At 47.8% G+C, this 26,086-nt stretch overlaps 1 protein-coding gene across 1 annotated transcript in view; it reads right to left on the bottom strand.

Moving 5' to 3' along the window:
• Positions 1-26,086, bottom strand: part of lamc3 (laminin, gamma 3) — a 38,764-nt gene that overhangs the window by 5,942 nt on the left and 6,736 nt on the right. Inside the window, exons 4-16 of the mRNA XM_085926904.1 lie at positions 24,866-25,170; positions 17,308-17,438; positions 16,176-16,360; positions 14,083-14,271; positions 13,456-13,576; positions 11,890-11,988; positions 11,521-11,657; positions 11,215-11,334; positions 8,836-9,034; positions 7,081-7,184; positions 5,338-5,565; positions 344-532; positions 33-278 (exon numbers count right to left, since the gene is read on the bottom strand). Coding sequence (XP_085783030.1) covers positions 33-278; positions 344-532; positions 5,338-5,565; positions 7,081-7,184; positions 8,836-9,034; positions 11,215-11,334; positions 11,521-11,657; positions 11,890-11,988; positions 13,456-13,576; positions 14,083-14,271; positions 16,176-16,360; positions 17,308-17,438; positions 24,866-25,170 — 2,253 coding nt within the window. The remainder of the gene's footprint in view (positions 1-32; positions 279-343; positions 533-5,337; positions 5,566-7,080; positions 7,185-8,835; positions 9,035-11,214; positions 11,335-11,520; positions 11,658-11,889; positions 11,989-13,455; positions 13,577-14,082; positions 14,272-16,175; positions 16,361-17,307; positions 17,439-24,865; positions 25,171-26,086) is intronic.

Here is a 26,086-nt window from a genome sequence, read left to right as displayed (position 1 = left end):
GTGGTCTTCGGCGGAGTCGACCGACCACTCACGCTTGCACTTCGGTCCGGGCGCGTCGCCGCGAGCGTCGCCGTAGTAACCTCGGCGACAGCTCTGGCAGCGCTCGCCCTCTGTGTTCCCCGTGCACTTGAGGCAGCGGCCGGTCAGGCGCTCGCACACGCCCACCGCGTTGGGATCCACGTTACCGCTGCAGTCGCATCTGACGCACTCCCGCGCCGTCCCCGAACGCCCCAGCGGGTCGCCGTAGTAACCGTCGTCGCACATCTGGCAGCGGGAACCTGCCGGCGAGAGGGAGGGCGGAGTCAGGCCGCGACGTTAGCTCCCGGCGGAGCGGGCCGCTCACCTGTTTGTCCGGCGGGGCAGTCGGTGCAGAACACCTGGTCGGACTCCGCCGGCCGCACGCAGCCGCTTCCGCCGGGGCAAGGGCAGGGCTGGCAGTCGCCCGGCGTGCCGATCAATGCGTTGCCGTAGTAACCGTGCAGGCAGCGCTCGCAGGTCAGCCCGCCGGTGAAGTCTGAGCACTCGCACACGCCTGGAATAGAAATAAAAATGAGCAAAGCTGTAAACTTACATAAACGACTCCATTTTCAGACATGTCCAAAAATGACTCGGGAGACGCAGTTCTGGTCAATCACCAGCCGGGCGCGCTGCGTCCTTGACACTTATCTCGACTTGGCTCCGAAACTCTTTCCGAGAAAGACAAGCGGACTCAGCCAGACCGTAATTGCCTTCAAGGGAGGGAGGCCATTCCCTGGAGCAAGCGGCAGGCAGATTAGCATGCCTATGAAGTAGTCTCGGGCAAAACAATAACAAAAACATATTTAAATCCTGGAGCTGTGTCCATAAACTTTTTTTTTTGTTTTTTTTTTTTAAATACCAGATTAATTATGCTGTTTTCATGAGTTATTATGCTGCAAGAGTGGGTGAACATGATGAATCACGGAAGCCAGCGAGCGGGTTATCTAATTGCATCGGCGCCGAACGTGACGCGTCCCGCTGAAGTGTCATCCCCGTTTGCTAGCAGCTTCATTTAATGGTACATCTCGTCATGGGATGTTGCCATTATTTATTCAAAGCCCGCAACAATGCAATATTAAACACGCTGCAAGATCAGGAAGCGTTCGTCGACTTAATACCGAGCATGGCCAGACAGTCAACTTGAGTTTAAAGTGTCGGGCGTTCTCACCCGCACGTTGTCAAATGATTCAATATGAGGATTCACTCGATGATATATATTTGGATTTTTTTGGTCAGTTTATGCTGAGTCAAAGATGAGGTTGCTACGGTGACAGCGGAGACTTCATTTTTATTGAAACTTTCTCACCTGGATGAATTTGAAGCTGTTATTTCAACGTAAACCCACACGGCCGTTCCGCCTTAACCGACTGCCTCGTAGATTTACATCTTTTTGTTAAACGGGGCAAAGAATGGTCTTCAAAACGACGCCACGTTGCGCTGCGGAGCCCCGACGATGAATTTAACAGTAACGGAAATGTGCTGACTTTACCGAGTGTGAAGATGACTGAGCGGGATATGAGGCAGAAGAAGGCCGCCATTGTCATTCTGAGACCATTCCATATGGCAACAGGCAGAAGGGGAAATTTCATTGGAATCAACAAACACAAACATATTATTCATTGTGCTAGCTAAGCTAACGAAGCAACACACGTGCTATCGCTAAAAATGCTAAGCCTGAGAAGCAAACAAGGCTAGCTATGAAGCCTAATTTTAATGTTGCAGGGCCAAGATACCTTCAATTGTTAAGCAAGCAAGGCTAGTTCATGCTAATGTTCCAAGACCATGCTACTTTCTTTCTAACAATGATCATGTTTTCAATATTTGTACGGGTGACGTCGCAATCCGTGCTAAGCTAACGAGGTGACTTGCGCACTCTCAGTTTGTTTATTATCCGACGCTAAAGTCAAACTTCGGAACAGGACACACTCTGCAAAGAGAATTCCCCGTTCGTTCCACTTCTGCCCTCCCCGTCGGGAGCGTCTGTCTCTCCTGCAGACTCATTAAAGAGGATCCCGGCGGAGCGACCGCATCGACCTGCAGGAGTGGCCGACCCGTCCTAACCCCGTAGACGCTTTCCAGAAAGCTTGAGACTGGGCTCAGACTGGCTGGGCTTTCCAGGCTCCAAACCATAATGAGGTCACCTCGGGTTTAGCGCTAGCTCACTTAGCTGCAAACTGATGCTGACAAAAAGAGAGAGCATTTTACATTCTTCTGCCACCATACTATTCTGTATTTTACAACAACCTCACATCCCAAGATAAACCTGTCCTCCAGTATGATGGCAAAATATTTGAACATAAATACTAGCAAGATGGATGAAGCTGAATTGCATATCTTCGGAATTTTCATTGGGCGGAGCATGCCGGTGAACTTTGATAACTCACCAGCAAACATAAAATAGCTCCATAAGGTCGCGGAAGCACAAAACATCCCACCCTTGAGATTCATAGTCAACCCCCCCTACTGGCAAAAAAAAGTATAGACGCAATAACTCTGCCCCCCCCCCCCCCCCCCCCAATGCTCTGATTTGTTTGCAGCTTTTGCACTCATCCATCAGTGGCTGCCTCCTGCTAACCACACGTGCCCGCGAGCAGACAAAAGCCCAAACAAACAAACAAACAAATAAATAACATTCTTACAGTCCGGAAGTTCAGCACATACTTGTTTGTCACCATGACATTTGTACGAGGCCAACTTTTGGGGGTTGGAATAATGCGCGGCTCTTTTGCATGGCTTAAATGTCACAAGTGCCGCAGTGTGGTGGGAGAAGCCAAGAAACACAAGAAACCCTTTTTTTTTTTAAGTCTCTTAGTGGAGCAAACGCAATGAAGAAAAAGAAGTGAAATGCCTTCAAAAGGAGAATACCTGTCCCATTGCATCAATTAACATAGAAGGAAACGCTAAGGCCATTAGCATGCTAGCTTGTGAGTCATGTTTACAAATAGAAGAGCCCCCGCCACACACCCTCCTCCTTCTTCAACGGATGTTTAAATGTCATCTCTCAGAGGCGATGAGTACAAAAAGTCGAGTGGGAAGTTGACAAAGACAGGAAAGCGGCCCAGCGTCGTCCTCTAAGCTGCTCGGGACAGAGGTCACTAGGGGTGAAAAAGCCGCCATTTTAGGCTTAACCCTAACCCGACGAAGACGAGGAGCGTATGAATTTAATCACGTGGGGGTGACATTTCTCGAACAAATATGAATTTTCCAATGTGCTGCTGTTGCGCGACTGCAAACAAACGGCACGACGCGGCGAGCGTTAATAAATCACGATTAAGAAGCTCCGACTTCCCGCCAACGTCGGCTGAATAAATTCCGTGCTCCTCCCGTGATTACGTGGCGATTAGGATTCTGGGCGAAGGAACAGCGGGTCGGGGACGCTTTACTGACTCTCTTGACAATATTTTCTATTGTTCCTGCGGTAAAAATCGAAGCCCGACGACGGTGCTAAGTTTAGCTAACGGGCGCTAAAGGACACCTCGTGGGATGGGTGTAAAGAGCGACTCAAGAGGACACCAAGTAACGCTTGTTTCATCATTAGCATGCGTGCTACGAGCGGCATAAATATCTTCAAAGTGCGAGCTATACTTAGCTCATTAGCTTTGCGCGCAAATGAAGTCGACAAAGTTTGGATCGAACTTTTGTCACAACAAAGCGACTCCTTCTTTGTCCTCAGCTAGCTTCGCCGCGTGAAGTAAAATGGCTGACTGGACGCTTGACTTGGTACCAGGCAGAATTTGATTGTAGTTGGTCTCAAATGTCAACATGGAGGCAAATGAGATTGTGAGCCTCCTGTAAACACCGTCAATGTCTTACAGTCCAGAAGTTGAAAGGAAGTGAATAGGCTCCACTGAGGCATAACATGGTGGAATTTCTTAGTACTGTTTATATAACTTCCATTTTGTTTTGCCTCCTGTTTTTTTTCTGAGTAATGCCACTGTCTGTCACGAGCATGAGGCAGAATGAAAACAGCAAATATTCCAAAGTTAGCCTAGTTTTTTTCTTGTTTTTTTAAAAACGCGTTGAACATTATATACAACATTTTTCGATAATATCTTTAATATCTTCTATCACGTTGGAAGATGTGCCTTGCTCGGTCGGTGCTGATGTTTTGGTTGGCAAATGGGCGCAGCAGTTAAAAATTCAGATGATATCCTACAAAGCCTTTTACAATTAAAGCTTCTTTAGCAAACACATGAAAGGGGAGCCGTAGCAACAAAAAAAAGAGTGTTCAGGAAGCGCTGCAGGATGAAGACGAAGCGAAGAGCAGGTGCAACCAGGACGAAGGGAGATGAAAAAGAGCAAGAACAAGCCGGCGAGTGTTTCGAGGGGGAAAAAAAAGAGCCTGTCGCAACACAAAGAGCCACAAGCAAATGAGACGTCGTTGGCGGAGCGGCGGCTAACCAATCTAATCAGGCACTCGTCAGAAAAAGGAGCAGAAGAACGCCATTAAAAAAAAAAAAAAATCTAATTAAATTAAGGCTTTTGTAATTAATCAAAATCAATCAAATACATTATTCTTCACACAAGAAGCAATCATTTCCTTTTGAAAATACGCAATAGTGGCTGCTGTTCCGATTTTGTCCTGTGGGGGTCGGGAGCGAGCTTTCAAATGGTTGCCTCGACTTTCAAATCAATAAAGAAGAAACCTTTTTAAATGTCTTGCCTGTTTGTGGACAAGTAATGCCAATAAGATTTGAATAGCTATCAAGTAAATGTTTTTATCCATTTTTTGCACCTTTAATTACTTCCCTCCTACATACTTCATCAAATTGATAAACACAACGTAAGCGCCAGTCGCAGGCGAAGCTGCCGGCGTCTGTAAACTGGGTCGAGATTGAGGAGCGATAAAAGATGGGAGAAAAATCTGTCTGTCTTCTTTCTAAAGGGATGGGGGGGGGGGGGGGGGGGAGTTTGCTTATTTTTCTTTTTTGCCTTTTCCCACTCACGAGAGCGCAACTCCGTAAAAGACACTCCAAGAAGGCCTTGCGCACGCACATCAATATAAATAAATAAGCTCGCCGTGTTTGTGCCGCCCGACGGCTGCCGCGTTACTATTTTACACAACATCGCCTGCGGGAAGTGAATCAGAAAACCCACACTTGGAAAGCAGCATAAAACAGAATTCACTTGTGAATTATGTATGGGGGGGGGGGGGGGGGGGGAGTGTCACATTTATGCTTTACAGCTAATCATGGAGAGGACACTGGATGTTCCAAATCCATTTGCAATAGGTGGATATCTGTGACTGTGAGCCAAAACCATGTCTAATAATAATAATTGATAATGATTTGGCACCATCTAGTGGTGGCAATCACAAACCTGACTCTGGGTGGCAAGTTCCGTGCTGATGGCAGTTGCACGGGACACACGTGGAGAAGGGGCCCCCGTTCGGGACCTCCCGTGTGAATCCGGGCGCGCATCGCTCGCAGAACTGGCCCACGAAGCCGATGGGACAGGTGCAGCTTTCCACCCAGGGGGCAGGGGGCGCCGTCTCGCCAGCGGCAAGTGATGCCGAGGCCAGATGGACCGCCGAGAGCTGGGATGTGTCTGGAGATGACACACAAACAAAAGAAAATTGTTGGGATTCCAATCTCAGAAATAGGAAGCACACATGCTAACCACTGCTAGCATCGCTGTGCTAATGATTTTCAACTTTTGTCCCACAGAGTGGCTTTCAGACAGAGGCGTCAAACCTTCATGTCAAAATCCCATCAAGGCTCTCCTTGTGCTGCTCTTATCTGCCATCTTTCGGCGCTTTTTTTTTTTTTTTTAACAGTACAGAAAGAGAGGAAGCTAGCTACCTGCTATTATTTTAATGAGGGCAAAATCTGGCGCCTCTGTGCTTAACATCCTAAGCAATTCAAACCCAAAACCGGAATTTGACTTCTCCGACATGCACGATTGATGGCGATCTTTTCATTCATCTAAATTCGCCGCCTAATTTCACACTTTTGACTCCTCTTCGGCGCTATTAAAATTCCAAAGGCGTGCCGCCGAGGAGGACAGGCGGGGCCGGGCCCGTCTTATTACGCCGCCGCTCGGCAAACCGTTCATTAAAATGGACAGAATGTCGGCACGGCCACTCGTTAGAAGCGGTCACGTCACGGTCCGCCTTCTTCGCTCACGTCGCCCTCATTACGCCGCCAATGGTTTTCATCTGTCTACGGCCAAACGGGACCACGTCACGGCCCGGTCAGAGGGAAAGGCCGCCGCCGTCGCCGCGCTCCTCACATGAAATGGAGAATCCCCGTGAAAAATGACGACGGCTAAATGACCGGCGAGGTTGCCGCCACCCGTTTCTCAACATTCATTGTCAAGCTACTTTTAATGGGTAGGAAAAATGTAAACTCCAGGGGACACATGTTCCCTGTCTCCCTGCAGGGACATTACATGGAGGCTAAAAGCCTGGCGGTGGCCGCTCAGAGCAAAATTACTTTCCGCTCACTTTTAATAAGAAAAAGAGCCCTGGATAACATCATACTTTATTCCACGGACAGTAAAAAGACACTTTAATAAAGAGTTTTTTGCTTCAGCGCAATGAGAATTGTGCTGTGCCTTCTGGTGTTTGCGCCTTGGCCACCAGGGGGCAGTATGAAGCAAAAATACCTTGAGTTTGTCGGGGCGACTATCCCAAAAAAAGGATATTAGCTTAGCAACGGCGTATCCACCCATGAAATATCTATGACTCATTTCTTTTGAAATTGCCATTTTTGATAGCGTACACAGTTGTTTTTTTTTCTTCTCTAATGGCATCCAACTGTAGCGGAGATGGAAAAAAGAAACCGTTTCAAGAATGAGTGAGCAACATTTGGGAATAAACGTCCTCTTTCTAGCTCTGGGTACAGCTCGCCGTGTTCTCCGCTCTTAAAATTTTATGCTCAAATCCTTTCTGCCGCATTCCAATTATTGATGAGCATGTGACACAAGGAAACGTCCCAGAAAAAAAAAAAGATTTCTCATTTGGGCAGAAACTGTGAGAAAGTTGAAGAAAAGAAAAGCCCGGGTTATGTCTGCGACGGCCACAAGAGGCGCCGCTGTTCTCGATGCTGTCAGGTAACTTACAATTGAGTCCTCCGGCATTGATGATGCGTAGCGCCGTCACGTTGCGCAGGAGCCGGCGAAACTCCACGACGGACAGCTTTGGCGTCATCTGGCTTTCATCGAGCCTGCGACGACACGAGAACACATCCTCTTAATTTCCCGCAGATTAAAGAGCAGATGTGCAACGTGTCTTTGATCACACTTTAGCCGCAGCGCGCCAGTAATCTTCACATTTGGGGATGATTACAAGCTTCCCGCCGCACACATTATGTGCCAAGATGTAAATGTGCTGACTCTGACATCTTCGGGGGCGCTTGAGCTTTACCCAGCCGGCTGCCGGGATGATCTGTAAATGCCACGCGGCGACACATCTGACATGTACCGTAGCGCCGTGTTTGATTGCCGCTGCCGCCGCCGCCGCTAGCGCAGGTGCTGCCTCAGCTCCCCTACCTGAAGACGAATCGCACCTTCGCCGAGGCAAGTGCGGTGGTTGAAAAAGTTGAGATTGAACTTTGCTAAGGCAGATGTCAAAAATCCATATTGCTCAACAGGGGTGGACATTTGGAAGGCTAATGTTAGCATGAACGTGTCTCACATGTTTTGCCATCAATTGGGATTTCCCAATGACAAATGAACATGTTACATTTGACCAGTCACGTGACTCGGGTCTACGTCAAACGCGAGCCAAAGAACGAGTCGATTGAAGTCTGGCGCTCGGTGCCGAGCTTTGGCATTTCCGTCGGGCGCGGCGTTTGCCCCGAAGGGAACGCCATTGTCCCGCCATAATCAGCGGCGAGCAGAGTGTGGCCGTCATTAAGACCGACTTCGCTCCACCAGCGTGCCGCGAGATCTTCATTGGACAAAAGAGTCGCACTCGCCTCAACACCACTTTTAGGGAAACAAACAGTGCTGAGCTCATTTGGTAGGATTGCAAATTTTTGGGGGGCTTTGAAATATGATCTCTCGCAATAAACGAGGATTCGCCGTAGTTGCTTTTCTCGAGTGGAGTGTTTGATCCAAAAAGGCAAACAGGGCGGCGTTGTTTGCCCGGCTCAGCTCATCTCAACCAATCATCTCCTCCGCTTATCTTTGGGCCCACGGCTCAAATCCTCGCGGCGCAATTTAATCTACAGCGCCGCGATGGCGTGATGGTCTTAACGTGTTTACCCGACTGGAATTCGGAGGCTGCTAGTCAAGAGACGGGACATTTTGCACCCTCATCTTGAATGTCAAATTCCTTACGTCGGCTTTGAAATTCCTCTTTCGGCCCTCGTTAGGTTTTACACACGGCGCAGGCGGCGCACGCACTTTTGGGAGAAGGTTGCGTCACATTTTTGGCTTCGGGGGCTTCCAAACAACGTGAGAGCTATGCTGAAAAGTGAAAATAACTTTTAATCATGTTTTATTTAGAAATACATTTTGTCATTTCCACACTTTTTTTGACAGTGTAATATTTCAAGATTTGAATTTTTTATCATCGAGTCCAAATCCAGTGTAGTTTCTTATGACAAAAAAATAGCGCTTCATTTTTTATTTTCATCATACGTACAACGGTACAAGTATTATTTCCTTTCCCGTGTGCCCCGACTGTAAGAGAATTTATTCTCGCCTGTGGCTGATCTATTCCCATTCCGAGCACGATTATATGTTCGGGGCAAGGCCGAGAACTTGAGGAATAAGAAAAACAATTGAGGAAAAAAAAAAAAAAAAAGGACTGCTATAGAGAGCATATATGCAGGAGACAAGAATCCTCTGCTTGTGAGAATTTGTTCTTACCTGAGGAAAAAGGTTTCTTCCGGCGAGAGGGCAGGGTCGCCCTGTTGGACACGGCCGGGCGTGAGTTCGGCGGCGAGCGTGAATCCGGCGCCGTCGAGCATGGCGGCGACGCGCTCGGGAAGCAGTTCCGGGCTCTCCGAGGTGAAAGTGACGGAGAGGAGCTGGCCGTAGCTGTGGCTCCGGTCACCCGTAAATTTGTCTAACAGAGAAAGAAGCCACGTCAGCAGTTTGAAAAGTTTCACACGATATCAAATTGAATCCATAAGTGTTCCCTCCTTAATGTTTTTTTTTTTTTTCCCATCAAACAGCAGCCTTTTTGAAATTCCAAACGGTTAAAAAAAACAACAAAAAAAACAGCGCAGGACGGTGCAATTAAAAAGTTACACTCTTGCCTGTGATAAGTCTTTCCATATTTTTCCATATCTTTCTTTTTTCTGCTGGCGTAGGAAGATGCCTTTAATGACGCTCGCCGAGGGAGAATGTTAAGCAGACGCTTGCTTTTACACCGGGGGAGGCAAAAAGCAATTTATAAATCAATCCAGCATTGTCACATTGCGACATGCAAATAAACAGCAACTTTTGAATCATGATCAAATTGAAAAATCGGATTCAATAAAAACCCGCAGAGCCCAATCGGTTCATTGGAAAGGGGGCATGGAATGTTCTTAAGTGGCCGCCGCTTCGACGTCGTCAAGAGTTGTCATGGTGACCCTTTTTTTTTTTTTTCGTCACTGGAGTGCTTAGCTTGGTGTGAATAAAGCAAGCGAGCGCCGGGTGTCCTTGTGCTGCTTTATTTTTATGCTCCACTTAAAAATTCAAAACACAGGGAAAAGTTTGCGCTTCTCTTTTCCCGTTTTTCTCCTGCACTAAATAAATGGCGGTCCTCAAAGAAATGCTTGAAGGTGGGCTCGAATAAATGGAGACGCTTCCCTTTCGACCTCTCCCCAAAATAGTCGTGTCTCTGTTTACTTGCGTGCACTTGAACAAATAAACGCCTCCTCTCAATTAAATACCTCCCTGCTTGCGTTGCGCGCTGGAATAAACAAACATTCCTCACCACGTAGAGAGTCGCTTGCCATTTTCTGGCATCTGCCGGAAGAAATAAAAGTGATCCATTTCTATTGTCCACTTGAAATGATAAGTGTCCCCTCACTATTGTGTTTTTCATTTGGAAAAAAATGAAAGTCCTTTCCCCACTATTTTATTTTTTGCAATCCAATCTTTGAAACAAATTAGCCTCCTCAAACACACACCGCAGTTCTAAAATTAAGACTATAAACACCTCCGGACTATTTCTGCGGTTCCCCAAAATCAAAAATAAAAAGAAGGCCTCCCCCCCCAATTAGACGCCTGGGTTGCACCCATTTGATTTTCTCGGTGGCACTTTTCTTTCCTCGCCAGATTGCACGAGGGCCTCAAGTGAGATGACCCCACCCCTCCACCCTCCTCAAGTCCTCCTCGGCAGCTGCTCTCCACCGGTCGGACTGGCGGCGGCGCCGCGGGGGACCCCGAATCCGCCCGTGTCAAGGATCAAGCAGATGTCCGGGATCACGCTCGTGTCCAGCCAACTGCGATCACACCGCTAAGTTTGTTGCACTTGACAATGCAAGATGTTCACTCCAAATGAAAAACGGATGCTGAAGAGTCCAAGAGTGACGTCCCCATTATTCAACCCCCCCCCAACTCCCTCCATCTTACTTTCACGCTATCCGCCGAGCTGTCGCCGCCAAGTCCGACACCCACTTGTCAGCCGCCATTTGGGAAGGCACCAGCGTGACGCGTGGTCCCGCCGAGTGTCGGCTTATGTCTCGGGAGCCGTGTGAATCGCTAAGACCATCTTGGAATTTCTTAAAAAGGATTGATGGAATCCCGCCCTTCTGGTGACTGCCGAGGGTGGCGAGCGGCCGTGCAAATCCGTTCACATAAATCTGACAATTTACGTCCGCTAACATGGCAACAACAACAAAAAAAAACAAAATGGGGGAATGTTAGATTGAGTTAGTTCTTTCGCATATTCCGCACAAACCCCCGGCGGAGGCGTCGTTTAACGGGCGGCCCCCGCCGGAGCGTCCTCACGGGTTTGGCGAGCGGCGAGAAGCCGCTTCGGTAACGCAGCCAATTTCTACTTTGTCGCCGCGGTCAATTCCTTCAGGCCTTCGCTGCCGGGGCAGATGATAGAAATGAGCCCTAAATCCTGCGGCGGGGGCCGGCTTATTCCCTTATCTTCTAATGGTTGCGATAAAGGATTGGGACGGAGGGACGGACAAAATATCCGCACTTGGACACACTGCCAAAAAAAACGAGCATTACAGATGCTCCGCCGTAAAAATGAAAAATAAGACGGAAAAGATATTAATGGCATTCCATGCGAGCACTCACCCGGGGCTCTGTAGTAGCCGGGCTCGTCCTCTGAGAGAGGCAGCAAATAGACTTCGCCTTCCTTCCACAGCAGGGGGTCCAGCTGACCCCCGGAGAATTCGCCCAGCCAACCGTCCTGATCTGGACCCAAGAAAGAGCAAAAGCTATCCAACACCGGCCCAAAGGATCTTGGATGTTGTGCTCACACATGCGTCCAGTTGGATTATTTGGCGTTTGGTCACATTTTGTGGGTCCCAAAAAAAAAATCACCATCGATATGTAGCCGGCTCTCAAACACACCAAAAATCAACAGAAAAAAAACTTTACCTTCCATAAAATCCGAAGTAATGTTGACGGCCACAAAGTGAGGGGATGAGGAACACGCCAGCGAGTGACCGAAGCAGAAACACGGCTGGCAGCCGCTCGGGTTGTTTTCTTGCAGGTTGAAGAAGCCTGGCTTGCATCTGCACAGTTAGTGAAAATCCATTTTATTGTCTTTTCACCACGCAAGGCCATTTTGGGTCCAAATGGATCACAGCTGTGAGGAACTGCGACCCCACAGGGACTCAACTGTGGCCATCCGTGTGCAAGGCATGTGAGGTCAGGCACAATATGCCCCCCCCCCCCCATTTGTCGCCATCTTGACTTCTGTCGTCTTGCCGTCGACTCTGTTTATACACGAGAAAGTCGGCTCACCTGCCGCAGCCTCCCCCCTCAACGTTGGCCTTGCAGCGGCAGGCGCCGTCCAGCGGCGCGCAGTCCCCCGCGCTGCCAGCGGGGGCGCACTCGCACGGCCTGCGGATAGACGGCAAGTCGACAAACACAATGAGTCAGCCGCCCGAAAAGAAGAAAGAAACGGGGGAAAAAGAAGTGGCGGACGGCCTTTTGCGATTGATTGCTTTTGTTTGGAACGGCAAATCTAATTTTAATGAGAGGCGCTATTGCAAATAATTTAATTATCTGCCAGCAAAAGCGTCTCCCCTTTGTTTCTGCTCCAGTGGGCTGAATAATTCACACTGCTGCTCAGACGCCTGATTTTTCAGCATCTATGATGGAAGGAACTCTGTGTGTGTGTGTGTGTGCGTGTGTGTGGACGTCTACATCCTCCCCGCGTTTCACAAAATCTAATCTGTGTAATAAATGGCCATAAGGTAAGCGAAGCTGTGATGCATCGACGTCCTCCTATCTCATTCCGTTGTGTGCGCGTCCCACAAAGGATTTGAGCAAATAAAGCATCAAATAAACAATAAATAACGGCTGATGTGATCCCTCTTTGCGTTGATTCGATTTCAAGTGGAGGAAACAATATGGAAGCAACACCTCGAGGCGAGTGCGCTCGTTAGCGTTAATTGCCGCGCCAGTTAGTCTCGATGTAGAAATCACGGCGATGGCGTCAAATGATGGCTTCCAATGTTGACGCGTACTTAATGTTGTGGCCGATTTGGCACGTAATCAAGATTCCCATCATTAACATTCCGTCCGGCAGGTGGTGCGGGTCAGAGAGCGCCGCCGTGGACGTGCGCGCCTTGAATATAAACGAGAAGGGAAGAAAACGTGGCCCTCGCGCTCAAGTCCTCATCGAGCATATTTGGGATAATAAAGAGGACCGATTGCATAATGATTGAGAAGTCAGCCATTTAGGTTTGAAGCGAACATTTTAAGCTGGTTTTAGGACAAATGACATTTCGGTTTTTGGCTTGACCTGTTCACTGTCAACAAAAATGATCAATTTGTCATATTTGACTAGAAATGTTTTTGTTTGTTTTTGGGGCATGGCAGTCGAAGGAGGAGGATCATATTTTTCTCCTGCCTCTCCATCTCTCCCGTGAAGTTTAGCTGATGGATGTGGTCACCATGGCAACAAGCAGGTTTGGTCGGAGGTCATCTACACGCGCGACGACGTGCTAGCAAGCGCGGCGCGGTGGGTGGCTGGCTTGGGGAGCTGGGGAGGCGGAAAAAAATGACGAGAGGCTGTTTTCAAATATTTTCTTTTGTGTGTGTGTGTGTGAGCTCTACACAGTCCGCCGCAGCGTTGGGATTTGCTGCTAAAAATATGCTAATGTCATCCGCTAACTAATGCTCTTATGCAAACGTGCTGCAGGTGATAATGCTGTTGTGTGTGCCGCTCATGTCAAATACGTAAACATGTCACTTGGCGGGAAGTCACCAACAAACAAAAATTGTAATCCTGACGCTATTTCTGGAGGAGACTTTGGTGAAAATGTAGCTTTGCTTTATGCTCGGTCTGCGGGCCTTCCTCACCTGCAGCCACCGGGGCCGTGCGAGTGGAATCCCGGGCGGCACTTGTCGCACTTGTCGCCCGTCACGCCTCGGCCGCCGCACGCGCATCGTCCCTCCCCGTCACACTGCAGACTCGCCGAACCTGTCGGGCCAAAGGCGGCGGTTATGGCGGGAAGACATAAAAAGGACAAAATGGCCGTGCTGTGAGGATTACGGCCACGGGCGGTCGATACGTGCTTAATCAATTCCGGGAATAGAAGAACACCTGCTATCGGATTTGCGTTAGGGAAAGCGGCGTCCGGGCGAGCGGGAAATTATGTGGACGCGCCACCCGCTCGGCTTAATGGAGAGAAAAGAGCGGCTGGGGCATTGCGGCCGGCGGCGGATGGAGTCTGTTATCGCCCGTGATCGATAGGCGGGACAATCGTCTCGCACCGGTGAGGAATTACATCGCAAAAATCGCCATCCTCCGCCAGTAGCGGACCTTCTGCTGGTGAAAAAAAAAAAAAATCGATTCAATAAAGCAAGAGTTACCGTTTCAAATTAGTTTTGGGGATTGAACTTTTCATGTCACAGTTAGCCTTCCAGACAGTTAGCGGAAAAAAAAAAAGTTCCTTCTCAGTTTTGTTTTTGCATGTGTGGATTCACCGTTGGCGTTGCAGTCGCAGGGCAGGCAAGGTTGGTCGGGTGAGGCCCGGTAGTGGTTCTCCCGGCAGCGCTCGCAATGAGCGCCGTCCGTGTTGTCCTGGCACTCCAAACAGCGCCCCCCGCTGCCCGTGCTGCGGTACTGCTCCGCGTCAAAGACGCAGCGCTCTGTTCGCCCGCTGCAGTTGCACCCTGAAGGTCAAAGAAACGAAAATCCCAAATGAGGGGAGACGTGCGCCGATACAGGGTCGTCGTGGGATCGGATGATCGTTTTCCAAGCCGGCTGCTAATCTCATTTCACACGGGCCTAATGAGGAGCCGCTCGGCCGTCGGGGGGGAAGTTGAGATAGCGTAATTTGTAATTTGTGTTGATACAAGAGCAAATTAGTCATCTGATAAGGCGGCATCGTAGCGCCGAGCTGCAAATCCCTCTCCGGTTTTTGCCCGGCCACCCTGAGGGAGGATTTAGGTGAAATTGCCCGTTTTATTATGAATACGCCTCGTTCTGGTGCGCTACTATTAGCCAGATGTCGAAGCTCAATGCTGATAAGACAGCTCCAAAGCGGCTTGGAAAGAAAATGGAAATTGTTTTGCCAAAGTTGATTTGTGGGCTGCAATTAATTGAATTGTTTCCATGGAGTCATTTTCAAATGTTTTGTTTTTTTTCATTTTCAAGTTGAGGTTTTGAAGTTATGGCTTTTGGGCTGTTTCAAGGAGCAACGTTTGGAGTAGTTAAGGCTTTTCTAGCTCAGCAAGCAGCACAAATGGGATGCATGCATGCATCCATGCAGGTGGGGAGGAATATAATATTTCCAGCGGCGGGCGGCCGCGTTGTCATTGCCCTTTAAGCGGCCGCGCGCTAACGTCTCCTCGGAGGCTCTTTACGCAGCACATCTGAGTCTCATTGGCCGCTTCTGAGCACTCTTTAATTTGCATAACGTGACCCCGCTGGAAGTTGGTGTTGCCCCGGTATGGCTCCTCTGGGCTCGGTCTGCTGGGCATTAGCCGGGCTTACTTTTATTTTTTTGCGGCCCCTCGAAAAAGGGAATCTGCCCATTATTAGGTATGCAAACACTACATTGTCAGCTGCAGATGGGAAATAGCGTCTATGACTGCAAAGTTTTTATTTGTTTATCTATCTATTATTATTTATTTTATTATTTATATTAAAACATTTCCTATATTATTATTATTATGTTATTTATTTTATTATCTATATATTTTTTTCTATATTATTATTATTTATTTATTCTCATTCTATATTATTATTATTAATTTATTTATTCTTATTCATTAGCTGGGAGTTTGTAAATTGATAACATGCTACTTGACTGGCTAACTGCGTTTTAACCAAATGGCCACCATTTCATTTTTATAGTATGAAACAAGCTCAACTTAATGTTGCGTAATTAAAAAAATATGACTCACGAGTTTGTTCTTATTTATGCTACTGGTGATTAGCAGAAATTAAAGCAAGTGCTCTGTCGCGCCAAACCGTGATGGTGGCTAACACGCCATTACAAAGCCTTGGCGACCAAAAACTGAAGCGACACGATTTTTTACACAACGGCCCGACTTCACATTGTGTTTCTTCCCTGTGATGTCGACAAGCGCTGATTAAGTATTGAAAGCGTCTGCGGCTCGGAATTAAGAGCAGGAGTAATTAAAAACAAGCCGGCTGCAAAATCCACTTCAATGTAGGCTCTGTGTTTTTATTTCCCCCCCCAAAGCGAGCCAATTCCGAGTCCTCCCTGACAGCTCTCCGTCAAAGCGTGATGAGCCAAGTCTGATAAACATTCCCATTCTCACACACTGACGACGCTTCTGGCAAACAGATGTGCAAAGCTACATCAAATGTACGCGTCCGCACAAAAAAAACCCACAGATGCCGCTTCAAAGGTACAGTGCCTTCCAGAATTTCCGCATATTTATAGAATGTACCACAGCAGCCTTTATTTAGTTTGTTTGGAATTCACGTCATCCTGTAAGCTGGTCGCACGCACGCTTTTAGAAGCGACATTTATTTTATTTTTTTAAATCACGACTCAAAAGTTCAACTTTAATACGTGACGGCGTTTGGTGGCAACGTAACTTACGCAAGCACTCATTGGCCGAGTCCCCCGTGGCCCTGGCCCAGGGCCTGTCCCGGTAGAAGGGTTGACATATCTGGCAGTCGTCTCCGGCTGTGTGATGCCGGCAGGCGCAGACCAGACGTCCGTCTCGGTCATGGCTTGTAGCTTCCGCCCACACGCACTCGCTGGCGTGCCCGTTGCACTTGCATCTGAGGACGACACGTGTGAATGACTTTCAATGTCAATCGATAAATACAAATTGACTAAATGAGTAGCCTCGAACCTAGTCAATAAATCAGGCGCGCTATCAAAATACTAGCTAATTAGCCAACCGGCAACCTGACCCATAAAAGCTCCCCAGAACACCAGCAACGTGTCAAATTATGATTGCGTTGAGCATTTTGCATGTCAGGAGGTGTCAGCGGAGTCCTCCCGGCGCCGTCCACCATTTTGTGGCAGCGTCAGCAGGTTCTGTCAAGCGACTGCGACCAGTCTCGTCATTGACTGATGCCCGAGCGTCATATCGCTATACTGACGTTGGCCTCGGGCTTGACTTATTGGTGCTGTCAATCACACTACAGTGGCGGAATAAATTTCAAAGTGCCGGCAATACGCATCAAATGTCAACAGAAAGGCCGTTTTGCTTGTAATTCCTGTAATGTCCTGGCAACGTGCGTGCTTTGATTAAAATGTCACGGCGCCGGCCGGCCGGGCCCGGGCACTCGGCGTTTCTGAGGGTGTCGTGAAAGCGGCATGCGTCTCCTGACTAACACGTTGTCATGCGGGTCTCCTCCCTCAGGTGTCGAGACGGTGCCGGGCGATCTGTCACGGTCGCTTCGCTGAGCCTGAGCAGCCGTGACAGGTGTCAGATCAATTTGAGACTCCGGCTGAAGGCTTCGTCGCAAATATTTAACAGCTCTACCTGCGCCGGGCCGGCTATTTCCTCAGCCAGAGTGGTAAACAACTGCGAGTCCCGCTACGTACTGAACTTTGCTGAACCCAGAAGAAGTCCAGCCAAAAGAGCAGCGGCTGGCACGAACGTATCAATGGGGTGTCGAATGTGGAGACAAAACAGGATATTTCTATTGGAACGGTTTTGGCTTTCCTGAGTTAGCTAACTATGATAAAAAGTTGCGCATTTTCAGGCGTCCGTTACCTGCCGCCCACGGAGAAATCCGAGACGGCGTAGAAGTACGAGCGCAACACTTTGGCGTCCTTGAAGACCTCGTCGCCAAAGGTGTTGAGCCTGTCCAGTGAGATGAGCAAGTCGGTCGCTGTCACCCATTCCTGCAAAACAAACAAAAACGGATCTAAAACAAGGTTGGGGGTTTCCGGCCATGTTTTTTTGAAACAGAACTGCCATGTGACCCCTATTAAAAATCACACTCGGTATCATCTTAAAAAGACAACAGGGATTAGTGTCTGGTAGTTGGGCGCCACTCTTCTACTTTTGTAAATACGACACAAAGTCTACAAGGAAAGGAAACGAACGCGATAGTGCTCGTGCTCCCTTCTTTGATATGATTTGTAGCTCCTCTGTTTTTGGAGTCCGCCGCAAAGGTAAAGACGGGATGGAGCCAGAAGAAAGCGCAGGCGGGATAACAAACACGGGAAGCGTAAACAAGAAGAAGACAGAAGTGAGGCGAGGTAAAAGAAAGGGGAGCGAGCGCTTGATGCCGGGAATGGCTGAGAACAGTCAAAGAAAACGGGTAAATTGAAGCGGATGGCCCGAGAGAAAGTTGGATTTCTGGCTGCTTTGTGACTTTGGGAGTCTTTGAAAAGTGCCACCGGGAGCGGAGCAGTCGCGTCTTTGTTGTACTCAACCAATTAAAGAGCGCTTAGACAATCAATGGCCACCTACTGCATTTAGCCTAAAGGCACCTTTTGGCGTCAAAGCTTATGCTAATTAGCCAGTTGTCACCTCGTATCCAAACGTGACCTTTAAACAAGTTCTCCTGTCGCTAAACAACCACTGAAGTGTGTTTTTGACAAATATCTACAATGGCTGCCATCATCTGTTAGTTAAACATGACAGTGAACGTTCGTTTACGTTCTACGTATGGCGGGAAGGAGCTAAGGTTAGCCCAGATCGTTTGTAGATGTTAGCGGAGAGTTTGAGGTGTCTTCTAAAAAGCTTACTGGTAAAATAAAATTAAAAAAAACTCTCTGGAAAGGACGCTAGGTTTGTAGGTCAATCGTGGCTACGTTGGTCAGGAGATAGCTAGCTAGCTTGGATGTTAGCTAGGCGGTTAGATGGATAGATCATGTCAGAGGTTAAAATGACATTTATCTACATCATAAAAAAAAGTCTCAGTGACGGTGTCAATGGCATTAGGCGGGCGGCGTCCTCTGCGTCGGCCTCACGGGAACTCATGCATAATTCATGAGGCTTAAAAACCTGCAAATGCATCCTGCCTGTTTTATTAGCATTTTAATCCCTCCGCGCCACCGCCACTTGTGCCTCGGGGCCTGAAGAGACTTTCCTTTCCCATACGCAGACACTTCACACACACTTCACTCGCCAGCTGTAAAGACACACACGCGCACGGACCCCCGAGCACGCGCTGCATAAAGGTCAAAACAAATTACAATCCAAAAAAGATACACTCGGGGAATATGCATCTGCATACGGATCCGGTATATCGTATTAGGATTTATTAGATGATGTTGCCGCAATGGACTGACCTTGTAACAAATCATATTTACGCATTTTTAAAGCCAGCACCATAAAGTAATTTTGCATCAAAATGGCACTTAGGATAAAAAAGCAGCACTATGAAGCCGCATTTAATGTTTGGCCTCATACTGAGCGATTTTGCTCTCGGTACTCGTAGCCATACGCTGCATACTGATAGGCTGCGGCATCAAGATTTTTTTTTCGAAACAGATCGATGGATCAATATTATCCCCAGCAAAAAATTCGATATTGGGATTTGTTTGTCCGCTTTCCTGCTTTCCGTCCTCGCCCTCTGTAAAGCGGGCCGGAATGACAATGAACCGAAGGAGGGGAGTTCCGTATTGGGGGGCGCGGGCAAGTTAAGCAATTAAATTAAAAAGTGATTAACTTTGGGAACGGAGGGCATTACTCCGGGTTGGGGGGGGGAGACGAGATGACACCAGTTCCAGGAGGTTAAAACAACAGCCAAGAGGACATGTACGATAGCCTCGGAATCTTTGCGTCTGCTAATTGAATCAGGAATGTTTTGTTGTTTTGAATCCTCAGCCGACGTCAGCGCCTCCCCCGTACTGTACGGCCGAGCGGAATGTGAAAGTTAATTAAGCTTTTGCTGTGATTTGCACAAATAAAAAGTAATGGTGCTGACTGGAATGCTAATTAACCTAAAGGAACTCTCCTTTCTGTGGAACAAGTGCTATTTAGAGGCCAGTCTGCTGGCTTTTCTTTTCACAATTAGCACCGTTCCCTCGAGCTTGACTAATAACGCTTCTCCGCCATCATGCTCAGTGGCTACCAGATGAATGGCCCTGTTAGTTTATTATGATTTTTTTTTTTTTTCGCACGGCTGATCCATTTTATATCAATAACGACGCGTTCGATCAGTCAACAACATTAATGAAATCGTTTAAATGGAGCTAGTGGTGGTTATTAGTAAGCTAGCTCGCGGTCAGGAATAAGCCTTGCATTAAATTTGAATAAATAATAAATCAAAACTACCCATACGGGTGAATTAAAGTTACAAAGAAATGGGTTACCGGCTTATCGGGATTGCCGTGCTGACCGACTGGGTGTTACCACTCAGCGGGGTTCCCCACGGAACCATCCGGGTGCCACCGATATTTATTCAGTACACAAAAACGTGCGTCCAAAAGGACAGCCCGTCTTCAACCCAATCTGCTGAGTGAAAACAATGAACCCAATCCTAGGTAAAGTTACCCAATCTGCTCTAGCCAGCGAGTAGGTTAAGAAAACAACTCAGCATTTTTTTTTTTTTTTGTGTGCACAGAGGGAAAATGGAGCGCTGACTGTTAAAGCCTCCTCGGTCCTGCCTTCCCGTTATTCCCTTCTGGCTCCGTTACGCTTCGAATACATAATCCAGCAAATTCACAAACCAACTTGCACCCTCGGAAACACAGCGAGAATTCACGGCTTTAATAGGCCATGTGAAAGGGCTGATAATACCTCCCTCAAGTAATTAGCGTCTCCCAAAGACTTCCTCTTTATTGGATTTGACCACAAGTTGAACATTTCAGACTCGACTGGCACTCTGTTTCTCTTTCGCTCTCTCGTAACTGTCACGACAAGAAGCAAATGGAACTTGATGTGTGTAAACAGAGAAAAAGCCACCCGACTGAAAAGCAATTCTTCGGGTTCCATCTCAGAGAGGCCGCCCGGGTGTTCAAGTGGTTCGGAGTGCGGCGATAAGGCTTGGCAGGAGAAATCAAGAGGCCACATACAAAGGTGGATGGAGTGAGAGGCCATTTCAGAGAAGAGCACTTCGTTTGCTGGGTCCAAACATCCCCCAGGGCAGACAGTGGCACATTTACACCAGATGTTGCCCCTCCAGCGGGACCTTTGACCTACGGGGACCTCATCATGGCGTGTCACAGAGTTGCGCTCCCAGGTGGTTTCAATCCCGAGTCTCTTTGAAACATGCTACCAGGTCAGAGGTCGTCCAGCCTCCTCCAATTCCAGCCATTTGTTTTTCTGGAGTGCCCGTTGTCATGATGCTAGCGGGGAGTTGACTTTGAGGTATACTTTGGAATGCTCCCAGGCAAATACACACCAAGAAGTGTCCGCATTCCCCAACGATGGAGGATTTAAAGGTATCGGTGGCCGGATGTGCCATACTAAAGCGAATGAATAGAGAAATAAATAAAAATAAAGATTAAATAAGTAAATCAAAATGAGATGAATTTAAATAAATAAAGAAAATGCATTGTATAAAAGCATCATGAGATGTCGTCCGTTCCGGTCGACTGGTCAAGCGGCGATCCGCTTGACTTTGTGGAAAGAACTTTCACGATGGAAAATAAAGGTTGTTTCGGGCCAAATTCCAAACGGCGCCACTTCAGTGTGATTAACCGAAAAGTGCCTTTCGCCAATGGTGTCATCCCGGCGTGCGCTGTTCTAATTTAACGACCCGTAAAACATAACGGCGGGACATTGACGCTAAATGCCAAGCGGAGTCGCCGTAAATGACCGACGGCCACCTCTCCTCCCACGGGCGACATTTGTTTTGCTTTCGCTTAAAGCCGATAAATGTTTGCTTCTCGTTGGACTTTGCACTATGGAGAGGAAACATCTGCAGTCACCAACTCGGTTTGTTCCTTTTGCAGAAAGCCACATATGAATAATTGAAATGGCTGATATTATGGAAATTTTACCCTTTTATGTCTTATATACAAATACAGTGCACCCCCGCCCGCTTATGTTCTCTTTGCTAATGGACTTTCTTGTGCTTGTGTAAAGGCTGAAATATTTTTATACGGTGCTCCTATATCGCACATTTCCACCTGTTACAGGTGGATTTGGAAGCTATCCCCTGCGATAAACTCTGATTTTATTATAATTGCTTTTCGATGATGTCCAGCAGGGACATTTTATTGTATAGCTGAGAAAGAAACTTGTGTTCCATTGTCGGTAGTAAATCGTACTCATTGAGTCTAATCCTCTGTCTCATATGCATAATCCACCTTTGCTGTTCAAAATGAAAACATAGCTTAGCACTGGCAATATTCTCATCAAATTCCGTACATTTTTTTTTTCGTTTTGTTTCTGAGCTCGCTATTTGTGGTCTTGTGTGAATCCAACCGCTTTCATAAGCACTTTATTTTCTCGCCTCGGTAGGGAACAACTACTGTCACCGCTGGAGAAGAACATGCGACTCCGCATTTAATTTGACGATTCTCTTTGTACCAAAGATTGTTTACGGTTTTGCATAGAGGATGCGCTCTTTTGCTCATGACAACACCTGTCCAAAGGAAAGGGAAAAAAAAACACTCCAGGGGCCATTTAATGGGGACCTAGTGTGGAAAATAAACTTTTTAATTGCTCGTATACAAAGGGTCTCTGGAGTGTCTCTGTTTTGCTGTTTCGTAATATTAGCAATTGGTACTGTTAGCATGAAGCTGGCATTTTGTGAGCCGAAAAGCTTTGGTTGAACATGTTGGTGAGTAAATGTCGCTCCTCAAAGACATCTCAGGGAGTTGTTTTAAAATGTGGAGAACAAAATCACAAGAGACATTTTCACACCTACGTCGAGGTGCCAATAGCTCCCGCGTCACCGAAGGTAAACAAACCCTTCCGTCTCATTGACCAAGCCGAGTCGCTGAGAAAACAAGGCCCATGGCTTGAATGATAATTAGAACTTTATAATAGTTTGCTTGAAAAGAAGACGCCACGTGCGGTAGGAAAACTGCCACCGAGGGACACCGTAATTTACATTTCAACAGGTAATTTAATTGAAAAATAGACACGGTGGATACTCAGAAATGGTTATGATCATGAGGGACCGATTGATGAAATGACTTTTGTGTTGCTGGAATTTATGGCAAAGACGTGCTGCTGTGGAGGAGATGTTAGCTAGCATGTTTTGGCTACATTTCCACAAGATTTTTCTGACCTGTGGAAAAATATTCTTTCCTATTCCCCATGCTAATGTGGAGGAGATGTTAGCTAGCCGCTATGTTTTGGCTACATTTCTACAATCCCCATGCTAGCGGTTCTGTTCTCATGCTAAAGTGGCTTCTATGCTGCTATCTTCTCCGTCGAGCTCTTTACAACTCCCACTCAATTTAGCCTCCTCACCATCAGGTTCCACATGATTAATTTATCTGACGGTTCAACCTCAAGCCCAACATGATTTTGTCAGTGCTCTGCCGCTACTGTTTACAAACATTATGAAAAGGTTTTAATGTCTCCCTGCAACTGAGTCATTATTCGAATCCAGTAGGAGATGGGATCAGAGGCGAGGACGGGGTCTTCTTATCTTGCTGTAAAAGCCAGGCAGCGTACCGCTGGGAGATTCGCCACTCAATCTGTGTGCGGGTACCACTTATTGATCTGGCGCCGCTTTATCATCTCCGGTTCAATGCTTGCGTATGCAAATATAGCCAGACGCACCATTAATGGAGCGGTTTTAATGTAAGTAAACCTTGGACGCTGATCTCCTGCCCACCCAAAGGGACACAGTCAATTACGCTGTGTTCACAATGGAAATGAAAACATTAAAAGGCTCGCGGGTTAATTAGAGATTGCGGTATTCTCAGCACTTAACGCCGTGCGACGGTGACAGCTTTCCCCGTATGCGACAAGAAGTGCAATTTTCTCGAGGGGCCAACCGAGGCTGTGTGTTCGGAGTATGTACGATCCTCCGAGTGACTCGACGTCACCCTCGTCTTGAAAAACTCTTCAGTCAGGCCACTGGTTTCTCAAGACACGGCTGTAACTTACTGTTGACTATTTGTTTGATTGGCTCGCGACCCATCAATGATAGGCCCCGCCTCTCTCCCAATGTCAGCTTCGCCTCATCGGTGACTCCAAGTACGTTAGATAATGGATGGAACGGTAATTAATTTTCCTGGACTGAACTATCCACGGAGGCCTGCACTAGGTCTTTATTGACCCAAGAGTTGCTCCGTCTCTCCATTGATTACCGAGTCAGCTGCATCTTGAAGACGACCACTGAGATGTTGACCCAAGGACTAAAGACCCCAATCAAAAGCGCCGGCTAATCATTGCGAGTTGTTGTGAAAGCTGTTCAACCAAGCCTGAAAGCCCAAGACAAACAAACCATCCCGAGACCTCTCGGAGCGAGACCCCGGGGCTCTGTCGATGTTGACCCACCGTACGAAAGCTCGAGGTGAGCGAGTGGATACCACGTTTCGCCTGACAGTTTGAATTTCGGGCGTGGAGTTTGCATGTGATCTATGGACTTGCAAATCCACTTCTCGGGACAGATGTGACACGTCCACGCCACTTGGCACTTGACAGCCGCCAAACGTCGTCGCCTCTGGATAATCCAATGGTGTACTCCGTCTCTATTTTTTCCCCTCACAGAGGGCACCCAGGGGACCTTACACGATGAAAGAAAACTATTTCTTCTTCTTTATGCTCGGCGCAGCTTAAGGCTGAGGAGATGACGGGGCCGAGACCGCCTCTCCATCTTTTCCCAGCTTAGAAGGGGATCAGGCGGGAGGAAGGCTGCCTTCTTTTGCTCCGCGGGGGTCCGAGAGCCCGCCTCGAAAAGCCGCGGCGTTGTGATTTAGAGGGCGGATGCTGGAGAAGGGCGTAGTGGTGTTGCGCTCTGTCCAAAAGCTTATTTTTGTGAGGAGGTTAACGGCATTAAAGATTCTCCAAACTGCCACTCGGCGGAAGAGAAAAATTTCGAAGTGCCAATCGTCTTACTCGACCCCGAAGTATTCCTAAAACATGATTGAGAAGTACAATATGTAAAACTCCTCTTGAATGTGGTTTATTTTGAAAATTGAAGGAAGTGAGTGGAATATTTTCAAGTTTCTTCACATGGCCATTTTTAGTTTCACACCTGCAAATTTCTGGGCACAGTCAAATGTGTGACTTTGGCATATGTAGTGTTAAAAAAGATGTCAATTTCTTTTTTGAACAATGGGTGTGATAATCTCACATTATTCAACATAGTTTCCATGTGACTGGAGGGCTGACAATTAAGATCCTTCACGAGAAAGTTATTGAAATAAAGCTTTTAGGTGAAAGTTCAAGAAATAACGAAACCGACCTGCAATACGAGACTCTGGTCAAAGTTGTAAGCGCCGGGTCGTCCCTCCAGGGTGGAGAAGGCCACGTTCCCGCCGGTGAGCGGGGCGATGTCGCTGAACTCGTCCGTGCACATGGCCGTCCCCTCGTCGTCGCCCAGCCGCAGGAAACCGTTGGCGGCTTTGCCGTAGGTCTCCCTGCAGGAGGCGCTGTAGAACTGATAGGGCAGCCAGGGTCCGCCCGCCTCGGTGCGTTTGTAGATGGCGAAGCTCTCCGGCCGGCTGGTGTAGAATTTCAGACGGATGTAGCTTATCTCGAAGGCCTTCCCTGTGGACGGAACGCACTTTTTTTTTTTTTTTTTATCAGCTGGAATGAAACAACCGCACACGTAGATTTCTGGCAAATGTCAGAAAGGTATAGAAAATACGGTAACTCCGTTCCTTGTATCACAGATACTAAAAGTCCATTGTACTCGTAAAGGCGGGACGATCTCCGGTAGATTCCATTTCATGTCGGTATTGTTTACAAGGGAACAAAAAAAGGCCGACTTTTACAGTCAGCGTGAAAGCGCCGACTGTTGATTTACGACGCCAACCACTCGTGGGCTCTCAAAACCAAAGGAGAACACTTCACTCCTGCCGGAGAACGTTTCTTTTGTCCTTTCAATTCAAAGGTGCCGCTAATGAAAGACGTACGACGCTTGTAATTGAGCTGCCGGCTGTGTACGGATTGTCCTCGCACTCGCATCTGCGGGGAAATTTGTCCGACATTATTAGACACAAGGTCTCAGCGAACGTAGGGGGCAGGGGGGGGGGGGCCTCCCCTCCCAGGTATCGCAAGCGTTCTTGTTTTCCCAGCCGTCCGTAATGGTTTCTTTCCTCTCCGAGCCAAAAGATCGTTAAACTTTCATTTAGTCTCTGCGTGAGGTGACCGCAGCCCCGCCGGCAGCGAGACACAACTCATCACAGAGGAAAGGCCAAGTTGCATCAGATATTTTGCCTAATTTCCCACATTCCATGTTTAATGATTCGTGATTTTGATGAGCGGTGAGGGGGGGGGGCACATTTGGGTGTTCGGGGGGGTGACATTTCATTACAGCTCATACGGTGTTGCTGTAGCTACAGTCGCTAATATGGGAACACGCCGAGACGATGGATGGTTACCGATGAAGAAGTGACGTGATGGAAGATTGCAACAGCTGTAGAAAACAAATTACCGTTGACCTGAGCTACTGCAAGCATTT

Source organism: Syngnathus leptorhynchus, chromosome 12, assembly GCF_054491065.1.
Source record: "Syngnathus leptorhynchus isolate UIUO chromosome 12, UIUO_Slep, whole genome shotgun sequence".
NCBI lineage: Eukaryota > Metazoa > Chordata > Actinopteri > Syngnathiformes > Syngnathidae > Syngnathus > Syngnathus leptorhynchus.
The sequence above is the reverse complement of the archived record's forward strand: the minus strand, read 5'-3'. Positions and strand labels throughout refer to the sequence as shown.